This window comes from Danio rerio, chromosome 11 (assembly GCF_049306965.1).
Source record: "Danio rerio strain Tuebingen ecotype United States chromosome 11, GRCz12tu, whole genome shotgun sequence".
Classification (NCBI taxonomy): Eukaryota; Metazoa; Chordata; class Actinopteri; order Cypriniformes; family Danionidae; genus Danio; species Danio rerio.
This window is the reverse complement of record NC_133186.1, coordinates 32,233,138-32,247,493: the sequence shown is the minus strand read 5'-3', so window position 1 is coordinate 32,247,493 and position 14,356 is coordinate 32,233,138. Positions and strand designations below refer to the sequence as shown.

The following is a 14,356-nucleotide window of genomic DNA, read 5'->3' as shown; positions in this document are numbered from 1 at the left end:
GGTTAGGCTTGAAAGTGATTGACGGATTTGCAAGATTAATATTAGCACTTTTAACAGAAATAAAGCCACAGATAAATTTTTTCTGATCTTTAGGGTATGAAATGAAGCTGTTCTTGTTCTTATATACACACACACACACACACACACACAAAAAAAAAAAAAAAAATATATATATATATATATATATATATATATATATATATATATATATATATATATATATATATATATTGATTTATGAGGTTTGTGCTTAGGTAAAGACATTTTTTTGTTTTATTCTGAAAACTATTGATGACATTTCTTACATATTTAAAATAAAAATGTTGTTTTTAAAAAATAAGAATATTTAAAGCTATGGATGACATATTTCAGTCAAAGATATATCAATCTGCCAGTCTTACATTTCTAAAGCAAATTACAGTACAGGTCAGCATAAAAAATTCCTGACACTAACCCAAAGCACCTATTAGACCATAAATATTATATATTTTTCCTCTTCCCCTTTCTTTGAACCTGCCTAATAAGTCATTTAGAGCTTATATTTAAAGTAAATTATAACCTAAGAGTCACTCACCCTTTGTGTGTACCATATTATAAATGACCTGAAAGGAAGTGGTATAACACCCCTTACCCATTCCATTGTGTTAACCCATATGTTAGAGACAGCCAAGCCTCAAGACAACTGCAACTCTGTATAGTCTAGTATATTTCAAAGTATATACTCAACCATTCAACAAAGCTTTACACCATGCATTTGTAAAAAACTGTTACATTGCACAAGAAAAACAGGAATAAAACTTTCAATGCACTTACTAGTGTGTGCATGGCATTACCCTTGCAGAACTTGCTTCAGGAAGGGTTCAAACTCAATAGAGAAATGCCAACTTACCCAGCCAAGGCTCAAACCAGCAACCTTCTTGCTATGAGACAACATCGCTACCCACTGCACCACCCCATTATATACATATATGAATATGATTTTTTGGCATAGACAATGATTAAATGGCTAAATGTTATTAGAATAGACCCTATATTAACACTTTTCTGGCAAATTTCTCATATTCCACGATGGATTCAGACGTTAGTTAGATCAAACATCAGCTTCATACCATCAAAACATCAAAAGTAAAAGCATTCATCTCCTCATTTTGACCTGAGGCAATGCACAAGTGCTCACGCTAGACTAGTTCTCAGAGACTGCAAATGGTGGGCAAATGCAGAGTGTTTAAACCAGGAGCCGCAGCGCTGTCTGAGTCTGACCAATCAGAGCCAAGCACACTGTGGCCTGGAGCTGAGGGAAGGATGCGCCGTCCATGGCTACTTTAATTCCAGGCCACTGAGACTCATTTATGTATGATACTTATCAAAACGGAACAAGCCAGAGAGCCCTTCACATGTTATAAGACAAAGAGAGAGAATAAAAGAGCCACGTGTGGGCTTTCTGGGGTGAACGTGTTTGCTTGCTGCTTGCTTTGGGTCTTTCATATGTATATTAACAGTATATTTGATTGTATTACAGTCTGGATGAACAATCAAAATGTGTTTCTGTTGAAGAGTGTATGAGTACTATAGTGTGTGTGTGTGTGCGCGTGCAGAGATGGGCTATTAAAGCTACAGGACATTTGGCTCCAGGGGCTCTTAGAGCAAAGAGAGTGGATGCTCAGTGGGCTCAGTTAAAAGGTTATACCCCCTCTCCCCCAGGCCTCTGCTACTCTTGTGATTCTGTGTGCTAGTATGGCTGGAAGATGTAAAAAAAAAAAAAAAAAAACATTGATAATTAGGTAACACATTTATTTATGCCATTTAATAAATGTGCATTTATTAAATCTCACAAATAAATTATAATATGCACTATATGAATTATAAATATATATTTTATCTCTGTATGCATGTATATAAATATTCATATCAATATTATAAATCATAAATATTCAAAAATCATATTTAATTAAAATATATTTGTTAAATTTGTTTGCAATGACACTTATAATAGATGTAATAAATGTATTTGCTTATATATAAATGATTGGATTCATAAAATGTTATTTATTATAATTATATACAACATTTTACAAATGAGTGACAATTTACACTATAAATAATAATACCGTATAAACAATCATAGCGCGTTAACTTGTTCAGCCCTAATATATATAAACTTTTATGTAACGCCATGGGATGACACTATATATTTTTAAAAAAAGAACTGCATAAATTTATTGCAAGAAAAATAATAATGACAATTCTTCTGCAGAAAGTTTTGGGGGGGACTTACAGATGCAGTTTTCGACAGTAAATTTTAGCCAGTTCCCTATTGAAAAACATTGGTGTGGGTGTTAAACGTAACAAGTCAAAAGTGTTTCTCCAGTTGCTGCGAGTTGACTTTTCTTAGTCAAATGTTTTCCCTTCATTAGTAAAACCTGCAAACGGCTGTGTGCTCTAGGAAAGATCTCGTCTAATTAAACAAGTCCGGGGGCAGGCGAGGTAATCTACACCCTTCCTCACTGGGGAGGAGGATCACAGAACAGAAAGAGAATATGTCCCAGAATGGATTATATCTCAGACTTGACACAAGGGGACTCTAACTGTACTTATTCTGTGCTCTAATGCAATGTGACGTGCAGTTCATGTAGTTTCAAATTATATTTGTAGTTTCAAATTATGCACACATCTGTGATGGTTATGTAAGTTATGGTACAAAAAAAAAAACAAGCAATGGACCACCAGTACAGTACTTACACTATACTATGCCAGGCCTTTATGAACACATTTTCATGTATCGCAAGACACCGCTGGAGAATAGGGTAAAAAATAAAAGTTACCATACTTCCCCAGTTGACTGATTACAATAAAAACTGCAATTTATACATAAATAAACATAAATATAATGAATAAATAAAATTTAAATAAAAATATCTAGTATTAATATGTAAATGAGTCCTGAGTTTGTAAATGTTCTCATTTGCATATTTTCCAACACTTCGTACAGAGTATAATCAGAAATCAGAGAGTGAAATTCAATACCTGTTGAGACCTTTAAGACTCTTTCCATACATTTTAAGAGCTTAAAACCACTTTTCAACCGGAAACACAGGCGAGATTTTAACTTACAGTATATTTACTAAATAATAATGTAAGAAACTAATCCAAAACTAAAGCATTATTCATATACTGACCAAAAAGATTATTAAATCTAGCTAATTCAGCAGGTTGGCGCCTACAAAACTGCAGAAATAATTGTGTTGCCTTGATTACTGCAGTGAACAAAGCAGCATGATGTCAAATCTAGTAGGATTTCATAAACTACACAGCATCCTGATATTCGCAGATTTAATTTTAGGCAAACTTTGTCACACAACCATACATTGCATAATCAAAAATGATATAAAATTCCTTGGAAAATAGTATTTAGATTTTTAAATACTTTTTATGAGCCTTTAATGTTTCTACATTGATTTATCAACTATCAATACTTTTTAAGACCGCGTAGACACCACGTACATACGATTTTGTCAGTTTTAAAATGGTTATTTTTACTGTTTTTTCATTGTTACACATTAGAGTCAAATGTTTTTACAGGGGGATTTTGAGTATCTCTTTATAACTCCATAATTCAGAAGTCCTGCAAACAAATGCTTTATATAATCAGGCAGATGAACAAACCTTTTAGCAAAGACCTCCAGAATAAAGATATTAATTCAACTGGGAAGTTTGGTGTGTATTAGTGTTGCTGAAGTGCAGATTAGAATTGACAGAGATTTATGAGAAAACAGGCTTCTAAAATATGTATTGTAATTAAAACCTACAGACACAAATTGGTAAAGTGTGACAAAGAAATGCAGTGTATTTTGAATGTTTTCTTTACAATAGACTGAAAAAGTCTAAAATCCCAAATCTCAAAATTGAAAGATGTATGAAAATTATGGTTTATTTTTGCTTGTTGTTTTGCCTGCAGTGTCTTGATCACTTTTTTAAAATGGCAATGAAATCTGCCTAATATGGGAAAAATCTTACATATATCTAAGAAACAGTGTCAGGTGCTAGGGAATGCTAACAACACAGTCTGCCATTTTACACACACACACACACACACACACACACACACACACACACACACACACACAAACACACGCACGCACACACGACCACCATAGAACTCATATGGACCCTCCCCATATATTGCACATATGTTGCATCACATTTACTACTCCAGCAGGCGCCTTCAAATCCACCTCAATCCAGCCATTTAAAAGCTATGATAATTACTAGCAATTTACACTACTGCCATTGTTAATTAAGGTGGCAGTAGCTGTTTATGCTGACTTTGTCTATTGTTTGTATATTTAGTCTGTTTATTGTCTGCCTTGTCTATTTACAGTTTGCAACATTGAATTACTGTTGTTTGGTCTCTTAAAAAATAATTCTTTGTCTATTTGTCCTCCAAAAAATGCAATTAAATAACAACTATTTTAAATTTTGACTTAATGTGAACAATTCAATTCTAGTTTCTAGGGAAAAACGCCACAAACCTTCTGTCCTCTTTACTTGCAAACAGACTTCTAAAAAAAAAAAAAAACTTTCAGTATAAATCAAAAGAAAAAATCTACCTGGTGAAGAAAAAATTGTGCAGAGACAAAACTGAAAACTACTGTATGTACTTTCATAATTAAAACTAAGCATTTAAATATCTTTATGGGATATATTGACTGATATTTATACAAACTAATACTTCTTTGATTTTATGTAAGCAAAGCTAGTGTAGGGATGCACAATATATCGTTTCAGCATTGACATCGTAATGTGCACATCTGCAATAGTCACATCGCAAGAAGTACAATCTTGAGTTTATATGTTGGAAATATAGTTTTTCCAGGATACAAAGATCAGAACACAGAAAATTTTTGAATTCACTGAGAAGAGTTTAACCGTATTGGAGTGAACGTTTATCATTTGAATGTGTTTTAAGGCCTGTGACTGCGTACGCATTCAGCCACTAGAGTTTAAAGTATTTAGCCACATTAAATGGTACTGTATTGTATTTCATTTAGGTCCCTGAATACTGTGAGACACTTCTATCTTTGCAATGTTATCCAGAATAATCTCCATTATATTCCAGAATAATCCCACTCTGTCTAAATCTATGATTTATGTCCAAAGAAAGCCATTCAAGCTATCTGGTGAAATTGTATTCATATCACAATATATATTGCAGCAAAACGCAACATCACAATGTCAAATTTTTCCAATATCATGCAGCCCTAGGGCTCTGTTTTGACGATCCAGGTGCAAAGTTCAAATCGCAGGGTGCAAAAGCAGTAAGTGAGTGTCTGATTCTACTTTTACTATTTTAACGAAGGAAAAATCCACTCCGCGCCACGATGCATGGTCTAACAGGGTTGAGCTTATGGGGTAATTCTGTGTGTATTAAGCAATGTTTAAGCGAGGTGCACAACTAACATGCTCTGCGCTAGACTTTAGACCTGCTCTCAGCTGGTCTATTGTGCAGACTATTTTAGTTCTTCAAAATAGCAACGCGCCAGCAATGCGCCTCAACACACCTCTTTTTTTAGACCAGAACACCTATGGGCGCACATATGAGCGCAAATGCATTTGCTATTTAAACAGCGTAGTGCAACACTTCAAAATGACTCTTGTGCCCCTAGTGTTATAAAAATACCATTGATTCTGACAATACGCCAACATGCCTGATGTTTTTTAATACAAAAAAACCCCAGATAACATTTAGAAGAAAACAAATTCCCAGTATTTCTTTCGTTAAATCAATACAATAAAATAAATTAAAATACAAGTAAGACATCTGTGAAAAATAATCATTTTTATAATAAAACAGCACACTACAGTTGGATGCTTATTACTAACTTTTCATAGAATGCATCGATTTTAGGCATGGGATGATAACTGGTTTCAAGCTATACCATCATGGTTTGGAAAAGTCAAGATTTTAAAACCCCCAACATTTTCTGCTATACTATTCCTAAAGTATGTGTAAGATTTTTTTTATTTATGTTTTTTTAGTGTTTTAGGACAACAGTATCTCCAGCAGAAAAAGATATGCAAAGATTGTAAAAAAAAAAAATGTTTTTGAAACAAATGAAGACGGCAAAAGTCAATGATTCATTTAAATTATTTATCCTGGCATGTTTACTTATCCAAAGTAATATAATGTTTCTCAAAATAAAACATTTTGTGTTCAAGAGGAAAAAAAGTTTTTTTTTTTTACCCAGACCATCAAAAAGAACATATTTTAGAGCAGTAATCACAATACTGTGAAACAGTGATATTTTTACCAAAGGTTATTATACCGTCAGACAATTATACCGGCCCACGCCTAATTGATATATATCCTAATTTTTCTCCATATACATAAATACAACTAACTTCTCTAAATTGCACATTTTGCTACATTTTTGTCTCTGAAAAACAATCAAAACTTTTTTTCCAGATTTGTTTTTGGTAATATATGTATGCAAGTTAGCAAAAGATCACAGTTAGGGATATACGAGGGTCCTGCAGGTCAACAGTCCATTCACATTCAGTAGGGTGTCGTTCCTGTCACCACATGCCATCATTGGAATAACAAGAAATACACGACAATTACGGGATTAGGATCGTTTACGCTAATCGAGCCATAAAGAGCTGTGACACAGGCCTCACATGCACAATGAGAGCTTTGGAGACAATAGTTTACAACCAGTGTTTTCTAACCCAATGCAATGTAACTTTACTTGCTGTTTTATATCAGATTTTAATCTAAAACATTAAATATAAGAATCTCAAACTGAGAGAGAAGAGCAGTCAAACTTCTCAAGAATGCAAAAATGACACGTTTGAGCTCCTCAAAGCCTAAGACAGCAAAACTCCTCTCTTTTAATCTTTTTATTTTGACTGCAAAGTCAGACACAGCAACCAGCTTTAGCACAACACCGTCCTCCTTTCATCGAGGCACATGCAAAAACATTGGAACAGCATACGCCATCATTTTTGGTAATTAGTTGCTTTTATCTACAATAGCCAGGCTAAAGCATAATACCAGGGATGAATCATATATTTTTGATGTGGAACAGGCTTTTGGAAATCTCTGGATTTTGAGAACTTCTCAGAAATCCACAGTCAGATTTATAGTCAAGCTTTTATATGTCTGATGTTTGGGAAAATCAAGCCTTTTGAAGTGTAAAGTGAACATATGCCTATGAACACCATCATGTGGAACTTTTTATACAATGAAAAAAATGATGCAGAATCTATTTTCTCTCACAAAATGAACAGTGATTTTTAAAAACTGATAGAAAACACCAACAAGTAAACAATATACAACACACAAAATAATTTAGTAGCTTGTTTTCACCACTAATGAATAATATGAAAAGTGATACTTACTATGATTTTTTAAAATTCTGACTTTTGACATATCGGTCAATTCAGTCTGAATTGTTAGATGTGAATCACAGAAATAATGATATAATTGCAAAACAAAATAAAACCACAAAAAAATAAAATATTATAAAATATTATTATAATAAATAAATAGCTACAAAATAAAATGCAATTCAGAGAAAAAAAAATAAACGTGATAAACGCCTTTTTATTACTAAAACGGGATTCCCTAAAATAAAAATTTTATAAAAGTGAAATAAAAGTTTTGAGTGTTTATCAATATATAAATAACTTAACACACTTTAGCTTTTTTAGAAAAGGGAGAATTCACTGTGGTTAATAAAGTTTCAAATATATCATTAATTTAAGTAATTTATTCTATATACCATGGATCAACTTTGAAATGAATTTCAAAAAAGAAAAAGACTGTTAGATGTGAACCAGAATACACAGAAATAAAGTTTGAATTTAGAAAAAAATTAAACGTGATAAAAGCTTTTTTATTACACAAACAGGATTTCCTAAAATAAAATGTGATATTTTACAGTAAATTTGTTAAGATACTGTTGCTAAAATGTTTTAATGTTTTTAATACACTGTAACATCTAAAAAGTTATAAGGTAACTTAAACCGTTGAGGAAACCGATTGCAACAAACCATTTAAGTTCAAAAACTAATCTATACGAGTACTGTGAACTTACTCCATTCAAGTTGAAGAAATTAGGTATTAAATTAACTCATTACCTTCAACACTGAGTTCAAACCACTTTTCAATTGAGTAGAATTAACTTTCAGTCCATTTTTGAGTTAACCACTCTTTTAATTTGATAAAGTTAACTATTGGGTTTTACAGTTTATACTTGACTGAAATAAATGGATTATTTCAATAAATTTGGCTTAAAATAGCCCCTTTTTATGTATGTGTTAGACACATGTTAATGTTCAAATCTATTTGTGTTCAGGTAATAGAATGAATTAAGTCCAAACGACTATATAGCTTCTTAAATGGTTTGAGGAAACTGATTGCAGCAAACCATTTAAGTTGACTAATTTTATTCATTTGAGTTCAGTCAACTTAAACCATTTGCTGCAATCAGTTTCTTAAAACCGTTTGAGCATACATTTGTTTGACTTGAATAGTTTAAGTTAACTGAACTGAAACAGTTTAAGTTCAGTTATCATATCTGTATAAGTTACTACACTAAATGTTTGACAATGTGAATTCAAATAATATAAGTGCATATGATTTATAATATATAGGTTTACAGTACTCAAACTATTTGGTTTCAAAACTTAAAGAGTTAGCCGCAATCGGTTTCCTCAAATGGTTTGAGTTAACTGAACTTATTGGGTTTTGCAGTTTATAAATAACTTAAAACTATTTGAACTTTCTATAAAAGTCAGTTTGTAAGAATATTATTCACAGTGGTCAATATTTGGTCACTAAAAAAGCTAATATTTTAATACATTTCACTGATTAATTCTATAAACCATGGATCAACTTTGATACAAATTTCAAAACAGAAATTTCTAATAAAAAAAAAAGCCCTTTTTTATTCCAGTCAAGAAAACCATCCTTAAGTTTTCCGAGAGTGAGGTTGGTAGTCAAATCATGTGCGCAAATAAAACCAAACACACTGCCAGTTTTACCTTAATCTGCCAAGCTACAAGATCATGACAAGCAACAAACTTGATAACAAGCAACAAACTTCATAAAAAATAAGAACGAGTCTTCAAGAAAATGACACTGATTCTGTGAGGAAGCAAATGAACGACAGTAAAATCTGTAGGGGTAAAGTAGTTTGGCTCTGATGGTAATAATCACTCAGAAAGAAAAAGATTAATTCAGCAGGACCTAGCTTGACCTACATGCCTTAATCTGTTTTTGGGTCAAATCAGTTTATTCCTGGACTTGACCGAGTTCAAAACACACTTCATGCCATCAGTGAGAATGAAACGATTTCATCCTATTCAAACTAGTCTGTAAATGTGCCTGTTTTGCCTTGGAGGAAATCTCCATCTTTCTGGTGCTGTATCCATGCATTGGATTTAGCCCCACTGCAGCTTAACATCATCTTATAATTAAAGCTATACAGCAGCACCCAGTGATCCACATGAGGCTCTGATCTCCTCGGAGGCTTGACAAGGACACTCAGGCTCTTTTATTATTTCAAAGCAAGGCCTGGCTTCATTGGCCTGTGCATTTAGATTTTTAGAGCCCCTTTTTACTCTTTCACTATCCTGCTGGACATTTCTACATGCATATAAGGAGGATGTTGCTTATCATTTAGCACTGCATCCATATTTTCTCTCCACACCCATAAAATCCTGGAGGTTTGAATGCATAATTCGCTCACTTTTAAGTGTGGGTTATAACATTTCACAATTCATGTTTTAAATTTCACATTATCGATAATATTTAGGTTAGATTCATCTTGGACTTCAAGAATGGGTGGATACAGTGTTTAATTAAGATCAACTCTGAACTAACGCAGCTGGGGTTTACTTGATTATCCAAATCATGTCTTTTTCTGTTAGAAAATATAAAAATACGAGTATGGTGGCTAATCTCTCAGGCATCGTTATGTTGCATTGCGTTATTTGTTTCGCAGATAAAATAAAAACTAAATAAAATAAAAACATATTATATAAGTATTTAAATAATGCATTATTTAGCAGATATTTTTAGTATGTTTCTGCACGTATGTTTAATTTTGCTTTAATTATTTTGGAATAAACGGGAGGTGAGGTGTTAGTTCAAAATTCACAAGGTTAAAATAGTATATTTTCACTTAGACCGAATTTATATAGGTATATGCGGAGAAAGCCCTATTTTTTCTCGTGTCCTAGCGCAGATGATTGTGACTATGCAATCACGCGATTTCAATTAATACACCACTAAATCCTTACTACCGTTATTGTGATCGCCAGAATAAGAATAAAGATCATTTCATACCTGCAGAGATAGCTGTTGGGTTTACCAATATAGGATTTTAAACAGTCATGGCACTTACACGCCCCTCTTCCCAAACAGCTGCTCAAAATGACCAAGACTCTTTCCTAATGCCTAGCGATCACACATATCTACTAAAAACACATACAGAGCCGTTGGTTAACGTGTGGCAAGACGTTTTTCGTTTGCGAGCGAAAAGCGCAACCGGTCACGGTGCAGGTGTTGGTTACGCATACAGGCGTGTGACACATTATAATTTGCTTGGCAAAGCTTCGAGGCATGTGACTTGATACAAATAACCAGCATATTCATTCATTCTTTTGTGATAATCTCCAAAACATTGCAGTTTCCCACGAAAAACATCCAAGCTATAATGCGTAATGGTGTACTTACGCACAGCCTCCATTTTTGGATCCAGCGCACTGGCGGTTTGCTGAATTTTGCCTATTTTGTTCTGCAAAGCCCAAACCCGTTGGTTTGTGGACACTATTTCGTTCTCAAGCTCCTGAAATAAGGAGCAAGCGTGTTTGGACAGGTCGGAGAGCTGCCGCAGGGTCCGGGATAGAGCCACATTGGTGATGGAGCACAGATCCTCGAACAGTAACCCTTCATCATTAGGGATGGGATGTCTAACCAGCAGCTGGGGCTCAACGATCCGTTTGGCAAAAGGCATTTTTCAGCAGGTAAATGAAAATCCCCCATAAATAAACCAAACAACTAATCCAGCAGAAGATTCTGGCGCGTGTCAAGCAAAAATCCACAAATCCTCCGCGCAACCCGCCATCGCTTCAGTTCTCCCGTTAGAGGAGATCGCACGGGGATGGAGGTTTCTCAGTGAATATCTCTGCTCCTCCTCTGGTTCTGGATGCCTTTTGGTAGGCTACTGGGTATTTTCAGGGCTTTGAGGCTGAGGTTGGATGGAGAGAGGCTTTGCAAAAACATGGACTGGTCTACTTACGCTAGGAGCGGAGAGAAATTACGCACTCTACTATGACGAAGGCGTACCTGTTGAATATTAATCGGAACACGATGACGTCGCTTTGTAAGCATCCAATGAGATGTGTCATTAATATTTATAAGCCAGACCTTTCGCGTAGTAGGCTTTAAAAATGGATAAAATAATCTACAGAGGCCTATCACACGTATTCTAGAAGGTATTTCTGACACATAATACAGTTTATTCATTACTCGAACACCTTGATGAAAATGCAAAAATGGCTCTTCTGGACGCTTAATATTGACCACAGGTCTATTAAAACAGTGGTAACTATGTGTGTTTTGCATGCTAATTACAATTTTTCAAACTACCGTACTACAAACATGGTTGCTGAAGCAAAAAGGTTAATTTGTAATTACTATGTTTTTTTTTAAATATATGCTTTATTTTATTTGTAGTACAACCATATTTGATTTGTCAGGGTATTGTATTAAAACTTGTAGTCACCTCAAGACGTGGTGATCATGGGGATTTAAACAACATTAACCTGGTTAACTTAGAGATACTCACCCTGCGTTATGGCACAATAGTCTCCCCTATAGGCAGTTGACGTGTATATCTTTTCAATCTGCTGAAATGAAAAAGTTCATTCACAATCCATTAATGCTCCATTGTAATTGCTACAAAGGTGACAGCGTAATGTGTCTGTTCCGTTTGGGAACCGCAAGGTTTGCAGAGTTACGTCAGTGCAGCGGTTTTCCGGTTAACTTTATCCACTCTTTTGTCAAGGACTTACAGATGCTTAGGACCAGAAAACACCGTTCAAAAGCACATGCTGACCTGAACTGTTGATATAACGGCGTGGACAGACCTGAGACCTGTAAGCAGATGTGGAGGCCAGATCGTTTACTCCCTATTTTTGAATTAAAAGGATAATAAATAAAACACATCTGCAATCATTTGAGCGAATTTATATACACGCGGATGTGTGTAGAGCAGCCTCTTGTGGTGGAATCAGGAATCAGCAGCTGAAGTTTTAAACATTTAAAGCGACATCACCACCTGGTGGTCATAGCAGGCAACTAGCATTGGGTGTACTTATTAGGTAGGAGAGCATTGCGTTTGTGTAAATCCACACGGGGTTCCCAGAGTATAACTTTGTCTCCAAATGCACCTCTTTACATTTGTACAAATGGAATCAAACATATATTTTGTTAAAGATGCCAAAAGGGTAAAATATGTATCGTGCAAAGTTAATCTGTCTCATGTAAAAAGAAGAGATACGAGAAATAAGTTGAAGTAATAGACAACTGATGTTTTTGGTAATGGGGTGGGAAAAGCTTGTGCTTCAGCCCACCCCATTTCAGCCATGTTGAAATGTATTTTTTGTTGAAGTGCTATTATGTCTGATATTTCTGTTCAAAATTAATAAATCAAATCAAATAAAAACATGAAATCAAATGTACATCAATATACCGTAGAAATGAAATCTGACAACATACCCCATCACAAAGGGCATACTGTAACATCTGAGGACATGACAATATGACTGCATAAATTAATAGTTAATAGTCATCATTTACTCAAAACTCTTTGAGTTTCTTTCTTCAATTGAACACAAAGGAAGATTTGCAGAAGCTGTTAAAAGTAATACTGTTGGATTCAAACAGCAACTAACTTCCTTAGTATTTTTTGTCAACTTTGATGCCTGCCTTTTAAACATTCATTCGACTTCAGCTTATGCCTCATTCACACTAGCAGCGACTTTGTAGCTGCCTGTCACTGAATACAACTGCAAGAGGATCACATCAGCTCTACTGGTGCTTCTATTGGCGGTCGCTCAAGAAAGTCTCTCTTTATTTGCATAAAGTTGAAGGATTCTCAACTTTGTCACCTCGCTTGACACACAACACCCATACACTCTCACATTCACACAAACACTCTAATGCCACGGCCAATTTTGTTTATAGCGCATGTCTTTGGAGTTTGGACTGTGGGGGAAACCGGAGCATCTGGAGAAAACCCACACCAACATGGGGTGAACACGCAAACTCCACACAGAAATGCCAACTGGCCCAGCCAGGACTTGAACCAGCGACCTTTGCTGTGAGACGACAGTGCTAACCACTGAGCCACCTTGCTGCCCTCTTTTTTAAACATTCTTCAAAATATCTTGTTTTGTGAAGAAAAAATTCATAAAACTTTAGAACCACTTGAGTGCTAAAAAATTGTGATGAAATGTGCAATTTTGGGTGAACTTTTCCTTGAAACAAGGGTCTCAAACTGCCGGCCCGCAGGCCATTTACGGCCCTCCTCCTCCCTCCAGCCCGCAACTGACGGTAAAAATATGAGATTCGACCCACCAAAACATATATATTTTTTAACCACTATCATTGTTGTGCAGTCGCGTCTAGCCATTTGTGGTTTTGACCAACCACCTAGTCGACATTTAAAGCACATTTGTGCATTTGGATTAGTTTTACTTTCATTTTCTCTCAGTGTACGGTTCAGAGTAACACACTTGCGTTTTATTTCTGGCTAATTTAAACGTTAAAATATATGTCCATAAGTGCTCTATTTTTACTAAAGCTATATTTTTGTAAATATTCAAGGGTTGTTTGATTATCATTGATCATCATTTTATACCACTTATATTTTGTTGTACAAACACTTCATGACTTACACGTTATGTTGGTAGTGTAAAAAATATGATCATTTTGCTAATATTTACTAATATTGGTCTCACTTAATAGAGTCTCCTCATATGCTTATTAAGGTTTGCATAAAAACTAAGTATATTAGTACAATTGTTCTGCTGGTTGAATTAAGCATGTTAAAGTAAATATGAATATGTAAATAAAGTCCCCTCTTTGTTGTAGTTTTACAAAAAAGAAAAAAAGAAAAATTGAGATCAACAATTTGCAGTAAAGTCACTAAAGTTACCCAAACTGATATCTGCTGTTTTTATGCTATTGAGAGGATACAACTAGTTGGGATATAATAATAACTATTATGCCTATTATTTGTAGTATTTTCTTAGCAATTTAAACTACCCCTTCAATATGTACAAC

The 14,356-nt window shown here is 34.5% G+C and overlaps 1 protein-coding gene across 13 annotated transcripts in view; it reads right to left on the bottom strand.

Annotated features, from left to right (window-relative positions):
- nhsb (Nance-Horan syndrome b (congenital cataracts and dental anomalies)) overlaps positions 1-12,019 on the bottom strand; it is a 90,224-nt gene extending 78,205 nt beyond the window's left edge. For 10 of the 13 annotated variants that reach the window (XM_021479857.3, XM_009306118.5, XM_009306120.5 and 7 more), the window contains exon 1: positions 10,742-11,295. In XM_021479857.3, the coding sequence (XP_021335532.1) occupies positions 10,742-11,021 (280 nt within the window). In that variant the 5' untranslated portion in view covers positions 11,022-11,295. Of the gene's footprint in view, positions 1-10,741; positions 11,296-11,855 lie in introns of those variants that run through there. The other 3 variants (XM_073916871.1, XM_073916873.1, XM_073916872.1) reach the window with 1 other exon arrangement.
- Between the last annotated feature and the right edge of the window lie 2,337 nt (positions 12,020-14,356).